Source organism: Catharus ustulatus, chromosome 4, assembly GCF_009819885.2.
Source record: "Catharus ustulatus isolate bCatUst1 chromosome 4, bCatUst1.pri.v2, whole genome shotgun sequence".
NCBI lineage: Eukaryota > Metazoa > Chordata > Aves > Passeriformes > Turdidae > Catharus > Catharus ustulatus.
The window spans coordinates 40,615,744-40,632,588 of NC_046224.1; the positions used below are offsets into that span (position 1 = coordinate 40,615,744).

Consider the following 16,845-nt stretch of genomic DNA (forward strand, 5'->3'; position numbering starts at 1 on the left):
GACTGTGGTGATTCTGCAGGTTAAATACTATTTTTCTTTTTCTTCTGCAGTCTGTGAATGCAACTGTTCACTAAAATTATTTTTAAACAATGCTTTGCAAGTTGTATATTGTCTCACTTAATGTTATTCACAAATAATGTGCTTGCACTCTGACAGGAGTTAATTTTCATCTATATCTGTAAAAATATCAAGACCCTGCTTACAGCTGAGCAGTTTAAGGGGGGTGACCCTGAGCTCACTGTGGGGTGCACCTGCTCTGCCACATTGGCAAAGCTGTGTTTTTCCAAATCTATGCCTTCCAGTGCTTTTTTAGAGGCATTAATAAACATTTCAAATCATCATTTGTTACTGACTTAATTACTGGTTGTCACCACTCAGAAAGTATTTCAAACAGCTGACAGTGAGAAACACCCTGCCATGAGCAGTATGCAAGAGGAACTCTTGAAAAAAGAAAAAGATTTCTAAAATGAAGGAATCATCCAAAGCATCACTTTTTGGGGTCCTTGCCTCCTAGGGGGTGGACATACAGAAAAATGTGCAAGAAAAATCTTTTATCAAGCACTCATTCATTCATTCTTAAAAAGTTTCTCAAAGACTGCAATTTTCAGGAGTTCATGGATGCCAGCGGGACCAGCTGCCATGCCTTCCCTGGGGTCTGGGGTACCTGCTCTGGCAGTGGAAGCTCCAATTCCATGGTCCTCCATTCCAGTGCAGTGCTGAGTAGTGGGAGAGCCTCCTAGAAGAGAAGGCTTTTCAGAGCTGTGTCCAGCTGAAGAACACAACTTTCACCTGATCCTCTAGAGACCACTTTTCTTTATGCAAGACTTGCTGAGTCAGCAGGAAAAGCCATTTATGGCTAAATGCAAGTAGGTCAGGGCAAGAGTAGGGAAGAGGTATTGCAGAAGGGGACAAGTTATAGGGTTTTGAGTAACTTCAGGAGAACTGATTGTCCTCTAGCTGAAAAAGAAATCCTAGCCTACAGTCTGGGACAGAATTCACATGGAAGATGTATCTTTTAAAGCATACAGTTTTTATTAATTGTCCTGGTTTAGGGCAAATTTTGGAGGAATCCTCCGAATGGGAGTTATAAAGCATTATAAAGTCACCCCAAGACATTAATAGAACATCCTTTTCTAAACCTAGATTCCCTATAGCTTGGTGTCTGCTGATGGGCAGCTAACAGTCAGTGTTGCTCTGTTATTTTGTTCAGAGCTGTGAGTTTTTAGAAGCTGTTTAGAAATATCTCTTCCATTTTACTTGCCTGTGCATCCCCTCAGTATCTGGCCAGCTTGTTGCTGATAGTTCTCAGTGAGTCACAGATAAAACCTGAGCAGTGACGCACCAGATGTGCAGTGAAATTTTAAAAACATGCTATGACTTTTTAGGAATACACGCAATTAATATTAAACAGATGCCTGAAGTTTCCTGCACAGCTGTTTCTCTGTTATGTGTCATGACTTTTAATGGCACTGAGGTGAGACATACAGACATGAGGAAAAACGAGCCTATTCCAAATCTAAGCTTTTAAAATTCTAGCAACAAAGGGTATAGGGGGTGGTGGGGGTGGTGGAGTGAATCCAAGCCACTGAACCTCTCACAAGGCACAAACAGAACATATTTGCTCAGGACTGCTGCAAAGCAGATATTCAAGTATCTTGGCCAAGGTGACATACACGATCTACTGCTGAGTATTTTATCGCCTTTGTTGGGAACCCTCGTCTTTGCTGGTTTCTTCCAAAAGATCTATTTTTCTAGCAGGGATCCACTCTGTTTTTACACAGCTGGGACTAGAACTCAATTACAAGGCTGCGTTTTGTTCCAGAATCCCTCTTGCTGTGCATGAACTGTTTAGACAATCAGTAGGTATTTCTTCAAGGAAGTTTGTCTACCAAGTTTCAATTTCCTTTTATTGGATACATGAACCGTTCATTACCCCCAGAAAGGTCTCCCTGAAATTCACCTTGTCAGGACATCCACAGTTGGTGAGATGGCAGAATGACTGCACCAGAAGCATCAGGAGCTGAAAACACCTTGTCTCAAAAATAGGTATTTTGGCTGGGAGGGAAAATGACTGATTTAATTTGACACAAGGGATGGGATCTCAATTAATGTACACACCTATGGCTGATCTGGGCATCAATTAGAATCACTGGGATGTGACTTCATCTCATTCTAGAAAAAAAGTAGATGAATTGCACCCAAAAGGCACTGCCCTCTCTCCCCTGACTGTAAAGGGATGTGATAGGGATCAGGTCTGATGCAGGTGTCACAATGGGAGATGTCTAAAGTTAGATTAATCCTTTGGCTTACGAACACTAAATGTTTGGCCAAAGCTAGTCATCTATACTCCTTCAACCGTTGGTGGAAAAGAGATCCTTCTAGAAGATGTCACACACTTCTACATGACAGGTGGGCTGAACTGCCTGCCAGTAAGACCCATCTTCATTTTGCTGTCTACTGGAGAAGTGTAGGAGACATGCCCGATCATTAGCTGGTGAAAGTCAGTGAAGCTGGTGAAGGGATGATGTCAGGTCTCCATCTTGCGGGGTTTCTTTTCATCAGGCTCATATCCTTCTCATTCACGACATCAGTAAGGCCACAGCTCATCTTTTGGCTGGCACGGTGCAAATATGTCCATACCTCATTCCCTGTGATGTTTTGGAGGCTTGTTATAGTTCTGATATTTGCTTTTTCACTATTCATCATGCCTTCTGCAGAGAGTCACAGCCAGTTTATCAGTTACCAGGAGCATGCTTTCTGGGCTGAAAAGCAATTTCCTTTTCTCCTCTTATTGCAGGAGCCTAAAGAGAGTTTGATTTATACCATCAGTTTTAGATTTAAAAATCTTCAGCTTCACCTAGGTACATTTCCTGGAGATCAGCAATGCTTAGTATAGTAAGCATTTAGTAATGATTAACAGATGAGCAATTCTGTTTTGCCATATGATCATCTCTTATACATTAGATCTGGATTTTTCCTACCATGTTAGTTATAGTGACTGTCAAACGGTGTCACTCTTCTTTTCCTCTTTCTCCTACTATGCTTATGATCCCAGGAGAGGTCACAGTAGTGAATGGGGCAACCCTGCATTTGCCTCTTTTGATCAGCTGCACTTCTGGCTTGCTATTGTGCAGCATTCCTACTTTGTTGCTGTAATAGCTCTTAAAAACATAAGTGTTCACCAACATGCTCATGTAGGAGAGCACAATGGCATTATCTGAGAAATGTCTGCTGGGGAAGTGGCATTCACCACTGCATGGATGGCTTAAACTCAACTATTGCTGGATTTCTGCAGGGCTTGTCAGAAGTATGAGCCACTGTAGTTCACCCTAAGGGTCTATACAAATCCACACTGTCCATGGTGGGGGAGGCACAGTGATACTGGCCATGCATCAGGCCTAGCCTGGGCATATAGCAAAGAGATGCCATGAGGAATGAGCAGGAATACAGGCCTCTGTACTGGGCTTGGAACTCACTCCACACTCACTTCCAGGTTTGGAACAGGTTGCCCAGGGAGGTGGTAGATGCCCTGATCCATTCTAGGCCAGGTTGGACAGGTCTCTGGGCAAGATGGTCCTCTTGTTTCCCAGCTGATTGCAGTGAGCTGGACTAGATGGCCTTTAAAGGTCTCTTCCAACCTAAACTATTCCATGATTCTATGATTTTATAAAACTTCAGAGAACAACCTGCAATTCTAAGATGGGACAGTTGAGAGAGATTTTGAAGCAGCTGATAATTCTGTTGAGTTTATTTGGTTCCCAAGGAACCAGCTATTTTGGTTGGCAGTGTCTTGAAGGAAGGCTGTGCTTTGACTCACAGGCCCATACCAGAGCTGGACAAGCCCCTCACAGTCTCAGATTAAACAGATTGCTCCAGCCAATGGAGCCTGACCTTCCTATAACACCCTCCAGCTCCACCAGAACTGCACCAAATAACTTGGGCATTTACACCTGTCCCCAGCCCATGCCCTGAAAACCACCAGGACTTGGATGGGATGGCCAAGCCTCATTATCCAGCCCTGCATGGTACATGTCCTGATACTGGCAGAGCACTCCTGTCCCCTGTGTGGTAGGACAGTGGTGCTTCTGCACCCCTCAGCCACCGCTGGGTGAGTGGCAGCCACGGTCAGAAGTGTTTGCTGTTGTTGGCTGTGCTTGGTCAAGTGCCTACTCGTGCTTCTCTCAGGGGACAGCTTTGCTGCAGTCACTCATAGTTTGTCACCTTGCCAGGATGCACGCCTTGTGGGATTAGCTTTTGGAAATTGCAGCTGGGTTCCCTGTGAGCAATGTCCCTTCTAGGAAAGCACGTTAAACCTGGAGCCATCCTGTCAGCTGGATTTCAGAATTAAATCTGATGAGCTGGTAGTGTCTACCTTGGAAGAGAAAAAAAGAGAAAGAAAAATCCTACTTTCTGTGGCATGTGCTGGCATCTAAGGATGGGGGACCAGCAGGCAGGGACTTGGGGCAGCACTGGGACAGAGCTCTCCGGGAACTCTGAAGCATATTCCCTCCTCTCTTGACCCCCTTTTTTCTGTCCTCTACATGCTTTTGCACACACGTCCTTCTCTGACCTGCTTGCTATTCCTTGGCTTTACCAGATGCACAACAGCTGACTCACCAGAGGCCCAAGCTGACATGGAAGCAGGGAAACCAACAAGAGGGAGCCCAGTCTGCAGCTGAAACAGAGAAATCACAGACCTCAAACTCACAGCCAACAGGACTTCATTTCCACTGTGATTTTCTCCAGATCTTTGTCATTACTCTTGCCTGCTGATATTATGTGGCTCTCGCTTTAGACAACTAGCTTCAGGGGTTTAGTGGATTTCCTTTTTTCAGAGGTCTGTGGGACCCACATATTCGGTGGTGGGTGAGAAAACCTTAGTGTATCACAACGACGTAAACCTCTGGTTGCCTCTTCAAGGCCCATGTTCATGTGCTTTGTACTATGACTGAGTAGCACACCCATGCTCCTCAGAGTTCTCTCTGCTCTGCAGAGGTTTTTGGGCCTCCCTCTGCTCACTGAGCAATGGCTGCTTGCTTTGACAGCAGCCCTAAGTGTGCACGATCTCAGGCTCACTACGCCTTGTTTGAACTTTGCTCACCGAAAGTCTGCATCACTCTGCAAGCTGCAGTCTGAAGTGGTTTCTCAAATGTTGCAAAGTCAGGACCAGAAATGGAGAGCAGGAATATGCAATTATTGTGGTTCATTTCACATGCAGACATCAGACCTGATGCCACAGAGAGCCCAGTGAGAGGCACGCAAAATTCCTTCAGAAGGTTTGGTTTCCCAGGTCTCTTTGTGGCTTGTTTATTAATCCTGAGATTTTTCTCAGAAGTCTTTATTATCCAGAACAGGGGTGTGTGCTGTTCGCTTGCTGCTTCTTGGAAATTACTGGGAGGCAACTTACTGGGAGGTAATTCTAGATGGGAATCTAAACAAAAGGTGTTGCTTAAGCATTTCGAAGAATAATTGAGCACTTGCTAGGCAGTTTGTTTAATAACCTGAAAGATGGATCCTTATCAGAAGTCTCCACATGCTCTAGTTACTCAATTGCTTTCTTATTTCAATAAAGCCTATCAAATATGTCCATAAAAATAAAAGTGCCTCATAAAAAGCATTTTCTCCAAGGTGTGTCTGCTCTAGATAATTAAATTAAATGCCATATTCTCCTGCTAGTATGTCTTTATAGCCTTCTTTTTACAGGGGTGCTGTGTGCCTGTTGTGCTTTCAAGGGCAATGACTGTGCCATGAGTCCCCTGCACTACTCCTGTTAAGGTGCCATGGTGGCAGATATGGGGTCATCTTTTCACTGCCACAAATACCACTTTGCACTATTCACTTCAAAGTAAGTGCCATGAAAAAGTAAAAAAAAACCAACCAAACAAAAAACCCCCCAAAAACTAAAACAAAACAGGAAAGTGGAGCCATTCAGGAAAGGATATTGGTAAGCCTCCAAAAACAAGATAATTTTGAGTTTTGGAATAAGAATAATCCCATAAAACCTGGCATTTGATGGCTCAAGAGATCATTAATATATTAATGGAGTTTTCCACCTTGAGATCAAGTTTGCAAAGGCACTGTTGACCCAAAAGAAGCACAATGATTACATTTTAAAGCCGTATATACATAAATCTGTGAGTTTTCTTTCTTGTTTTTTTTACAACTTTCACATCTGACTCACACAGAACCAGCCCTTGCTATCAGACTTGGGAAATGCTTACTAGATACACAAAATTCCCTTTCCCATTGATTGCTTCAAATCCAAAAAGATTGCTTTTTCAAAAGGAGACAGTAAAAGCACCATGCTTCAGCAGGTTCCAATTAAAGAAGGCCTAATCCAGAGCTCACTGAAGTTAATAAGAGACTTTTTGTCTCTTTGCTATTGGGGCTCGGACCAGACATTGGCTTCAGAAATGGTACCTGTATCACATACAGATGTTTTAATGCAGTCTCTTCCTGCAGAAAAGACAGGAAACTTCCTATGCTATCATCAGCTCTGCCCACCATTTCTCTTTCAATGAGAAATTTTAATTAATCTTTTTTCACAACTAAAATGCTAGGTTCAGAAGTGAATTCTACTAAAATACATACTAATTTTTTAATCCGGTTATTTTTTGTTTCTGGCAAGTGCTCATTTTTCTCAGGTCACCAGTTAAAAAAAGACACTGCATTCAGGGGGGGAAAAAAGCCAAATCACTTCTAGATCTTTAGATCTTAGGTTACAGTAAGACACCTTGAAAATTAAAATTATTTTCATTTAGTGAAATTTGGACAAAGATTTTGAATATTCATGTAAACAGACAAAGGTTTTATCAACTGTCCTTTTAGTTCTACTTCTACTATGTCTTGACATTGCTCTATGTCTATGGAGAATATGGAAGTTTATAAACAGATTAGCTCTCAGAGACTGTTTTCATTTCCAATAAGAAACAAAATTGGCAGCATGACCACATTTAGCATGAGATGAGCATGCCTTTTATTTTCTTTGAATATAATATGACATTGTTTATTTTTCCAGACTTTCTGAAAATGTTTTATTCCATAGATCAACGACTGTCATAAAATATGACTCCAGATGGAAATTCCCCCCACTGTATCTGGGAGAAGTGGCTCACAGATGACTGCATTTTCATTTTACACTCCAGCCACTCTTAAATGCTGGCAGCTTGACATGCTTTTACCCAGAGAAGATCCTTCCTTTGTGATAATTCATACAGTTTATGCAGGTGAGAATTTGTGCTCTTAGGTCTTGCCTATTGCCATGCTAAGAGTCCACCTGTACTCACAGAGTACAAAACAGTTTTATAGAGCTTATTTACCACTTAGAAGAGTTAAATGGGATGTTGGAGTCTCCTCTGGAGACCAAGGAAGAAAATCAATGACTACTTCTTCCAAGGACTGGAAATTATGCCATCTGTTTCACTGGAATCTCCAGCGTGGCCACATTTATGCTTTCCTGTCTTGGAGCTCCTAAAATCCGCCACAAATAAGTAGATACCAACACATCATAGAGAAGTTCCTGCTGGCTCACCTTTGCCAAACTCAGCTCCACCCCAAAGCCCAAAGTGGCTGCGCACCTCACCACAAGCAGTGGAATTGGGGTTCCCCTGGAAGTCAGCCAGCCCCCTGTACCAGTCCTGGAAGCATAGTGGGCAGGGAGAACAGGAGCCCCTGTGCAAGTCTCCTGCCATCACCCAAACTTTGGCACAAGGGAGGTTGAGGGAAAGAGAGAGACGGGGAAACTCACTAAGTTGCCTCAGTCCTGAACAACACTCAAGTCACAGGCTTGTCCATGAGATTTAAATAAATAACATTTGCTCTTAAATTAGCAGAAAAGAATAAACATTTTAAGATCTTCTGAGTGTTCTATGAGAGAATAACAGGCCTTACCATACATCTGAAGAATTAAATTGTCTTAATTGCATCCTTGTGCAAAATAAAGCATTACATACAGAAGAAAAATATTTTTAAGTGGATGGAAAAATCCACTGGGTTAAAGGAATACTACTGTCAGTTAAATGTATCCCTGCATTTGTGCAGTGCAAAAACAAACTTTAATAAAAATGAAGAGTGTAATAGGAACATTTTCATGAATTTAAAAATAACAGCAGTGGAAACAATCTCATAAAAACAAGTAAACCTCTCCCTTCAATGTTTGCAGCTCAAGTATTAGAGCATTCATTTAGGCCCTGGGAATGTGAAAGCATGAAATATAAATTATGAATTATATGCTTTGCTCTACAATATGAGAAGCAAGGTTTTACAATCCTTATCTAGCTGTGGCTCCTGTAATTTTAGTACCAGGTGCAAGGGTTGTACCATTTAGCCCACCTAAAGAAGTTGGAGAAATCACCTGATCAAGTTTCCAGAGGATCATAGTAGATACTCAGACAGATACCTGGCTTGAAAGGAAGCCTTATTTGGCATGAAATTTCATATCTACTGTAGGTTGTTTTCTTAACCACTGTGAGTGTGCCCATTACATTGCTTTACTGCCCAGACTGGCTGCCTCCTTGGAGCACTGTGCTCATTCTGGGTTAACTGGAGATGAACTGCCTTGAAGAGAAGTCTGTGTTCAGACTTGGTCCGTGTTGGTTCAGAACAAGATAAAGTACTTACATTAATGACACTGGAAGTCAACTTCTTCCTCTAAATCACATTTTCAGTAGTTTGTCCTGTCAATCATCTGTAGCTTTTTTTCCTCCAAGCTGCTGCTACTTTGACTCTCTTCCCTAATATGCAAACCATTCTCCTGTCAATCTCACTGTCAGAATTGAATCAAAGTCCTCATCCCACTCCCTGCGCTGGGCTGTGCTCATATAAATTTGCCAAATGTCTGTACACCTGCTCTGGGATGGTTTTCCACCTAAAAAAGAACATGTTGGCATTAAAGCATCACAAAACAGAAAAAAAAAAATAAATCCCAAACCCTAAATTGATTGACCTTTTTTATCTGGAATTTATCAATATAGTTACTCTCTGGAAGTAGGATATGAATAGTTGTAATCTGAAGATAATTACTTTACATCTGAGTGAGGTATAACAGTATCACAATTTGCTGAAGGTCAGAACTGTATACAGAAGATTAAAACCAAAATATTACCAGATTGCTTCTGAACCTGCAGGAGCCAGATCCTGCCAGGATATATTTTCTGTTCCCATGTTTCTAAAAAACAAGGCATATAGGATTTCTTTGGGTATAATAATAACAAATTTAAAAAAAAAAGCAGTAAAGTTCATTCTTGCCCCAATAAAGACTTCAGACAAGGCTGCTAAGCTGTAAAATTAGAGCAAATTTTGCAGGATGGGAAATTCTGTGGCAATTACTCTGTAGATGAAAAGTAGTGTAAAGTAACTTGTTCATAAATAGACCTAGAAACTCAGCATCAAAATTCTGTTCTTCACTTACTGTACAGCAAACTGCTCAGAGAGAATTAAAATGTATTCTGCCTCTCATCATTAGGCCTCAGAGAGCAGCTGGTCACTCCCATTGCCTTTGAGTGTCCTGAAGAGTGATCCCCACTTGCCTGGTCAGCAAAAACCTCAGTATTTTTTTCCAGCAGGAATAAAATCTCCATGACAGAAGGTAAGGAGGAGAAGAGCACAAGCTTTACTCTTTTTCTGCATAAAATCTTATCTTAATTGGTGGCACAATTACACTGTCAAAGAACCAAGGACAGCAGTGTCAAAGCTGTCCCAGTAAGTGCAGAACAGCTGGTAGAAAGCAAATGAGCCTGGTGGATGGCTGGAGGGATGCTGGAGGGAGAGCAGTGGGGGGCTCATCTTGACCAGAAAGGACCTGCAAAATTCACTACCCTGTTGGATGTGCAGTGGGCAGAGCAATGTGCCTATGGATGCTTGACCTCACCATGAAACAAGATTGCTTGGATTCAGAGCACAGAGCACAGTTCAAAGACTCAGCAGGCACCAGACAATCTCCCAGTTTATTAGAAGAGACAAACATGGACAACTTAGAAGTTGTCTCCTCTTTCAGGCTTGCTCAGTTTACCTGTTTCTTGGCTACTTCTGGTCACTTTTCTACTGTGTGTCTTCCCTGAGAACTCCCACCTGTGACAAGGCATATGCACATAGGGCCTGCCTGCAGAAACCAACATCCATTAAATAATAACAGCAGAAACCCTCACAGGCACACTACATTCCTGCTACTTCTACTTAGGGCCTTTTTCAAAGGCAGACCAAAGTGGCAGCCATCTATCCTAGCAAGAAACTGTATGTGTTGAAACGTTTATAAATGTGAAATTAGCCACCTGCAATAACTGTTGTAAAATTGTTAAATTAGTAATGGTGATTAGTCTCATTTCTTGCTGTAGTATGAGGGAACTAGCACGAAACAGCAGTAAAAAGGCTCCTACATGGTCCAGAAAATAAGTTAAATCAAGTCTTGCTCCCTTAGTGAAATCGAAAACCTTGCTGAACTCACTGCAGGCCCACCTGCTTGCAAGAACTTTGTCACCCTATATCCCCACTGAAATAGCACAAAAGGGAACAGGAAAGAGTGATCCACTTTTTAATGCCTACTAAAAATTAATCTGTCATGAAAAGAATTACAAGTCACAAGATGCCATAGAAAACTGGAATGTTTAAGCTTAATAAAATGACAGTTCCCAGACCCACTGTTTTTACAGTTCGAGCCATCTGATCTTCAACATACATTTCCATCCTCTTTACTTGATTTAATGAAATACGTGGAAGCTCTGAATAAATAGCATGGTTTCACTCAAGCATGTACTGTATCACTGAAGGATCCACTTCCTCTGCCTTCAGGCTGGCTTGCAGACTTTGGATTGTTGCTTGTTTCCCCAAACGTTGTTTCCACAGGACAAATGCAGCTACGATCTGTGACTGCAGGTTGTGAGGGTGATTGACTTTACATCGATAGATGTCAGTATGGGACAAACCCAAGCACAGAACTATATGTTCCCATTCAGGTCCCAGCCTCCTCGCCAGCTTGTTCAACTGCTGATCTGTTGGTGACATCTTCAAAATGCATGGTGCAACTTCAGTTAAGTCTGTGAAAGAGAGAAAAAAAACAGGGAATGAAAGAGGAAAAAAAAAAAAAAGAGGGAAAGAAAAAGTATGTGTGTCACTAGGTGGTGTTGCAAGAGTTAATGGGAGACCTTGACAAAGGAGGGAATAAGTATGAGCAAAGGTGAGGTGAAAGACTTAATTAATTAAAGAAACAGAATACATATTTATCTAAAAATTTAATTATGTAAACAACCAGAAGATTAATCAGAGGAAAACTAATGCCCAGTGAACCACACTAGGGAGCCTTGTGGTTTTGGATGTCAGTAATCCAGACATCAGAAGTGTACACCAAAGCAAAGACTTCCAAAAGTAATTATAGATTTCAGAGTAGTGAACAAGAAAGGTTTTCAGGGAACCTGTTTCCAGCAGCCATCATCCTCAATGTGCTTGCACCAGTATGATATAGTGACAAGTGACAAACATGGGACCAATAATACCTTAATACTCCTATTCTGCGACTCCATGTACACACTTCAGAAATAACTCTGATTCCTTAGTTAACAGGTATTATTCTGTTTTTTCTTCCTGAGAATTGTTCACAGGAAATTCTGTCCTAAGATGCTACTTATCTTTCATGCCCTCTAGTAAATGGCAAATTCATCTTGAGGAGACCAGCCTTGAGGGCTTTTCCTCTATTTGAACGAATGCATAATGGTTCAAATGGACAAGGCATCAACACTGCTCACAAACACAAATTATGCTTCCTTATCCCTCAGCCCAGTTCTTGTAAAGCTCCTGAAAGCAGGCATGCATATGCCACAGCTCCATCCATTCATCTGAGCTCCTTGAAGATGTTTTCAGGAGAATGCAAGGAGGTCCCACTTTTTCTCAGAGATTTTTGCCTGATGTTGAGTCTCTTAGGATTGTCCACATACCCAAGAGAATGCACTCTTCATCCAAAAAGAAGTTTTACATTGAATTGGTACCTGAGGAGGACAGGATCAATACAACTACCAAAACAGCTTTCATAGCAAGCATTAAGATAACTGTAATTATCTGCAGTAATAAACTTGTAGCAAGCTTGCTTGAACCAAGCATTTCTTACATACACAACTGATCTCTTTATATGTTCCCCAGGATAATCTGATAATTAAAATAAAACCCCAAAAGTATTCACACAGTGTTAGTAGCCAAGTGAGAACACAGTGCTATTCAGAAACATGCTGTATGGGATCCAGCTCACCTAACTACAGATAACACATCCTGAACTAAATATGCTAGGATTAATTATTGCTGCGAAGAGAAATAGACTCTTCTAAAATACAAGTCCTTTCATTGGAAAGAAGATGTCTAAAATAATCAGATTAATTAAATAAACTCCTTCATTTGTTGACACTTCTCTCCACTGATTGTAAAAGGAGCACTGGGTATAAGCTCAAATGTTGATGTTGATGCTGTAAACAGCCAGTGCCAGTGAAATGATTCTCTGCCTACAAGGTCAAACCACATGCCAGCCTTTAAAAACATGCATTTAGAAAAGCAGCATAATATACCTACCAAGCATATTTGTTCTTCGATAGCCTTTGTGATCAAAAGCTGAAATGAACAGTCAATGCAGTCTGCAATTGCTGCTCTACTTGTGTTGCTGAAGATACTGTGACAAAACACAGGCATCCCCTTGAAAAATGCTGATTATAGCCTGTTGGTCTGAAGCAGCAGACTCCCTACAGAAATGCTGCTTTTCAAAATCTAATTTATAGCTCCAATATCATGCTCAGACTCTCCTCTACATCAGAACAACACCACCAGAAAGCACCATTCCTTCATTCCGTCAAAAGTAATTGTTTTTGCATAGAACACCCAGAGCCTGCAAATGTTTGTACAATTTCAGTCAAATAATACACAAGAACTATACAAAGCTGCTTTGAATAAAGAGAAGATTGCATTCTGAAGACTATTTAGGTCTCTTTGATCTTTCTGTCTCCAGACTGCCAAAGGAATCTGGGGCAAGTGCTGGTTTGTGGATAAGGCACAGGATGCACAACTTCTGAAGAAGGCTGAGCAATACCAGTAGGGCTGCCCTATGCTGTCACATCACATGTGATACCAGTTTCACAGGTAAGTCAGGACAAGGCAGTCTTTCATTAATGCAAACACTTGAAAATAAAATAAATATAGCTACACTTTGCTGTCACCAACAGTACTTTTTGATATTAAGCCCGCTCCTTGGCTTATGGTCAGCTACTAAGTGTACATCCACAGTAACAGCTGCCAGCCTGGGCTTTTTGCTCTTTCACTGAAGTTTTTATATGTCACTTCCACTAGCAGAATGATTTTATGGTACTGAAACGTGATCAAACAGGAAGGCCTAACAATAATACATGTCAGTTTGTCCATCCAGCCCTTGATATTAGGCAGGCATTTTTGCTACAACAAGTATCTTGCCTTCAGTCTGTTATCAGCCCTTTAATAAGGATCAAAATAAAACCCATCCAGGAGATCTTTTCATCTTACACTACCATCTGATTCTAATATGGATGAGGAAATTTCTGGGATAGAAGCCAAATGTTAAATTTAATACAAAGGACTGGTATTTCGGTCCCAATTTATTCTCTGTGATAGCTCATTTTCAGCTCTGATACAAAAACATTGAGGAAAATTTGAGACAAATATCAGATGACAGGCAATGTTATTTAGAGGTATAGAGAAATACTTAGTGAGATCTTTCAGTTTATGATAAACACAAAATCACAAAAAGATCTGGATATGTTCTAGGATTAATTCCACTTCTATTTTAATAAACTTAATGGCATTTGAGGTGAAATAGAAATGAGTTCTCTGTGCTCATGCCCAAACTGCTTTGAATATATTGCAAGAATACTTAAGATACCTTTTTATTAGCTATGTTTACTACCAACTCTCATTTATAATCTCCACTTGTCAGGAACTGCCTGAGGGAGGTAATGAGATTAGAGAAAAAGTTTCAGTTATGCAGATTCTGCAGTTGCATTTGAAAGGTACTATCAGGATACTGAGACCTCATTTCTGGAAAAGCAAAGGTCAAGTTTTTCTTGCTCTAGGTGGGTCTGATGAGTAGGTTTATGTGCTTCTGACAGGCACGCGCTTCTGCTTAGCAAAATGAGGACTGCACTGCTAAAAATAGAAAGAAGTGGAAGAAGTGGGGCTTGGGGCACCACCAGAGGATGTTGAGGGTTTCTCTGGAGAAAGCAATTTGTGCTGCTGTCACCTCTATTGAGAGCACCAAGCAAAACACTGTGTCCAGCTGTGGGCATGGTCTAGGCTGCAAGGTGCCAGCACCACATGCTGCAGAGATTTAGAGGCTTTTGCTGCTCATGCTGAAGCCACTAAGGTCCTGAGGAATGAGGAGCCAAGAGCTCTGTGCTGGGGAGAAAGCCAGCCTGGTGCAGAGCTTCTCTCCTGGGACCAACAGCCAGCTGGCTGGCATGGTTCTTGGGAACATGAAAATCGTCTTCCAAAGGTATGGAGATGGGAAGGACACCCTCCACTCTGGCTGTGAGGCTGAAACTGATCCACAGAAAGACCTGTGGCTCCTTCTATTCAAAGCTGTAGCACGAGGGAATGTGCTTCTCCTCATCACTGGTGAAGGAAGCTCATCCATGCTAAGCTTTATCCTGGTTGTTCCAGTTAAAAAACAGGAGATGTTGACAACTTCTGGCCTGTGTGTACATCTATACTTCCAGACCACTGCACAAAACAAGCGTTATAATGGTTCTGGTGATTGTGGACAGGAAACAGAACTGGATATAATTAGTATCACAGATACAGACCAGACAAAACAGAATCACCCAGATAACACAGACACAAAAAACACATGGGGCAAAGGCAGACAGTCACCATTTTTGTATTTCTTTTTCTTCAGAAGCTCTGTAGCTTTAAGTAGAAGACTCCAAGAAGATACTGGAAAAATCAGGGGGATGGAAAACAAACCTCAGCTATGTCCCACCTGGCACAAATGGGAGGATGTAAGATGAAGTCCACACAGGCGACAGCAACAAAAAAGGCTGAGGCACTTCTGGGTGACCTGCAAAGTACCCAGATTCCTCAGAACTGCTGGGGCCCAAAGTGCCTTATGGTTTTGTCTAAAGGACCCTTCTTGTACGTGTGACTTCTTTGTGCATGACCAAAAGTATTCATTGGAGTTTCAGAGAGACTTCTCCCCTGTGAAGTCAATACATTTTAACACAAACCCAACTGTTTGGCTTTTGCTTCCTGCTGTGTAAAAGGGACTTGGATGGAAATTGCACCTGTATCTAAAGTGTTTAAAAAGTCTCAATCAGTTGCTGCCTAATCATACAAGAACAATGCCACAGGCAGTTCAGGATATATTATGGCCCATCTTTTATCTAATAACTAATAAATCGGTCTGTTGCGAAAGGTGTTTCTGTAGATTGGTCTCTGCTTCCAGCACTGCCTCTGTATTTTATCTGCTTAAAGGACCATGTCCATACTTGTAGGATAAGACAGAAGGAGCCCTGGAAGAGGAAATGGGAATCCAGCTATCTCTGTCTGAGCTGCACATTCTAATGCTGAGGTGCACAGATGTACTCCATTTCTCCTGGCAAATATCACAGAAAAAATATAAAGATTTCCCTGGGAAGGGTCAACAATGTTTCCTAGCCTCCAAAACAGCACCTACTTGAGAGAAAACTCTCCTGGAAATCAACCAGTATGTTGAAATCAAACATGCAAGAGCCCTTGGCAGGAACAATGCTAGGAAAATGCTCTAATTTTTATATAATCACATCAGAAACATGTTGGTGAGCCTACTCTTCAGACCCTGCATAACTGGAACAGGACTGTAAAGAAGAGTAACTGCTTGGGCGTGCATCTGGCCCCAACATTAGGTATGTGGAGTCCTTCGGTGATCTGGACTCAAGACACTAACTATTGTTCACTTAACCTTCTTATCAGATCCTAGTCATGATTTCTGAAGAGTTCAAAGCAAACATTTCAGAGTCCTCTTTAATCATCTTTTCTGGCTTCTGGAGAACAGTTCTTCCCTGAGAAGCGGTAAAGTTAGATTAAGAGGTTCTACAAGCAGAAACCAAAGAAGCCTCACACCCCGCCCCCAGAATGAGAATCCTACAGCTGACTTCAGGTCTTCTCCAGCTGCTTACCATTCTCAAGACACTCACGCAATTGCTCCTTTTCTCAACAGCAAATAGGCTTCTTGATGTTGGACAAGAGGTTCAGAAGCTACTAGGGCTACATGCATACACACAACACACCATAGCAGAGGAGCCCATGGCCCTGGTTGCTAGAGGAAATGAAGCTCCTCAGAACCACCATGGCTAATAATGCCATCAGTGGCATGTGAGGCACTTCAGCTAAAGGAAAACACATAATAGTGAATCTAGTGCGAGGTTCTGCTTCCCTCCAGCCCACTCATTCAACTAGCCTGAGCCACAGACCCAGTACTGGATAAATTTGGGCATGGTTGCCAAGGCTGTGTGCTGTGTGTTTTGGCAGCTGTGCTATGTTACAGAAATTATTTACTGATTGAATGTCATAACAGTAAACAACTTGCACATAAAGAGCTATATTTGCTTTAGAGTAAAATAGAGCACAATAGTGAGAGAGTGTCATGAAGAAGACAACAATTGGCAGATCAGGTTAGGACAGGCTTTCCTGAGTAGTGAGGTGGAGTTGCAGAAACTGAATTGAAGGACACTTCCACTAATGGACAGACTGGAGATTTCTAAGAGCTGCAATGCCCCCCCTGAGCTGCCAGAGATGCTGGATGAAAGAGACAGCAGAGAAGAAACATTTTGAGGGATCCCAGTAAGCGCTACAGGTCACTGAAGTAAAACACAA

General features: G+C 41.8%; 1 protein-coding gene across 3 annotated transcripts in view; it reads right to left on the reverse strand.

Annotated features, from left to right (window-relative positions):
* Positions 1 to 10,512: 10,512 nt before the first annotated feature.
* The window catches only part of CRADD (CASP2 and RIPK1 domain containing adaptor with death domain), an 80,523-nt gene continuing 74,190 nt past the window's right edge, over positions 10,513 to 16,845 (reverse strand). For all 3 annotated transcript variants that reach the window (XM_033058106.2, XM_033058107.2, XM_033058105.2), the window contains exon 3: positions 10,513 to 11,030. In XM_033058106.2, the coding sequence (XP_032913997.1) occupies positions 10,735 to 11,030 (296 nt within the window). In that variant the 3' untranslated portion in view covers positions 10,513 to 10,734. The remainder of the gene's footprint in view (positions 11,031 to 16,845) is intronic.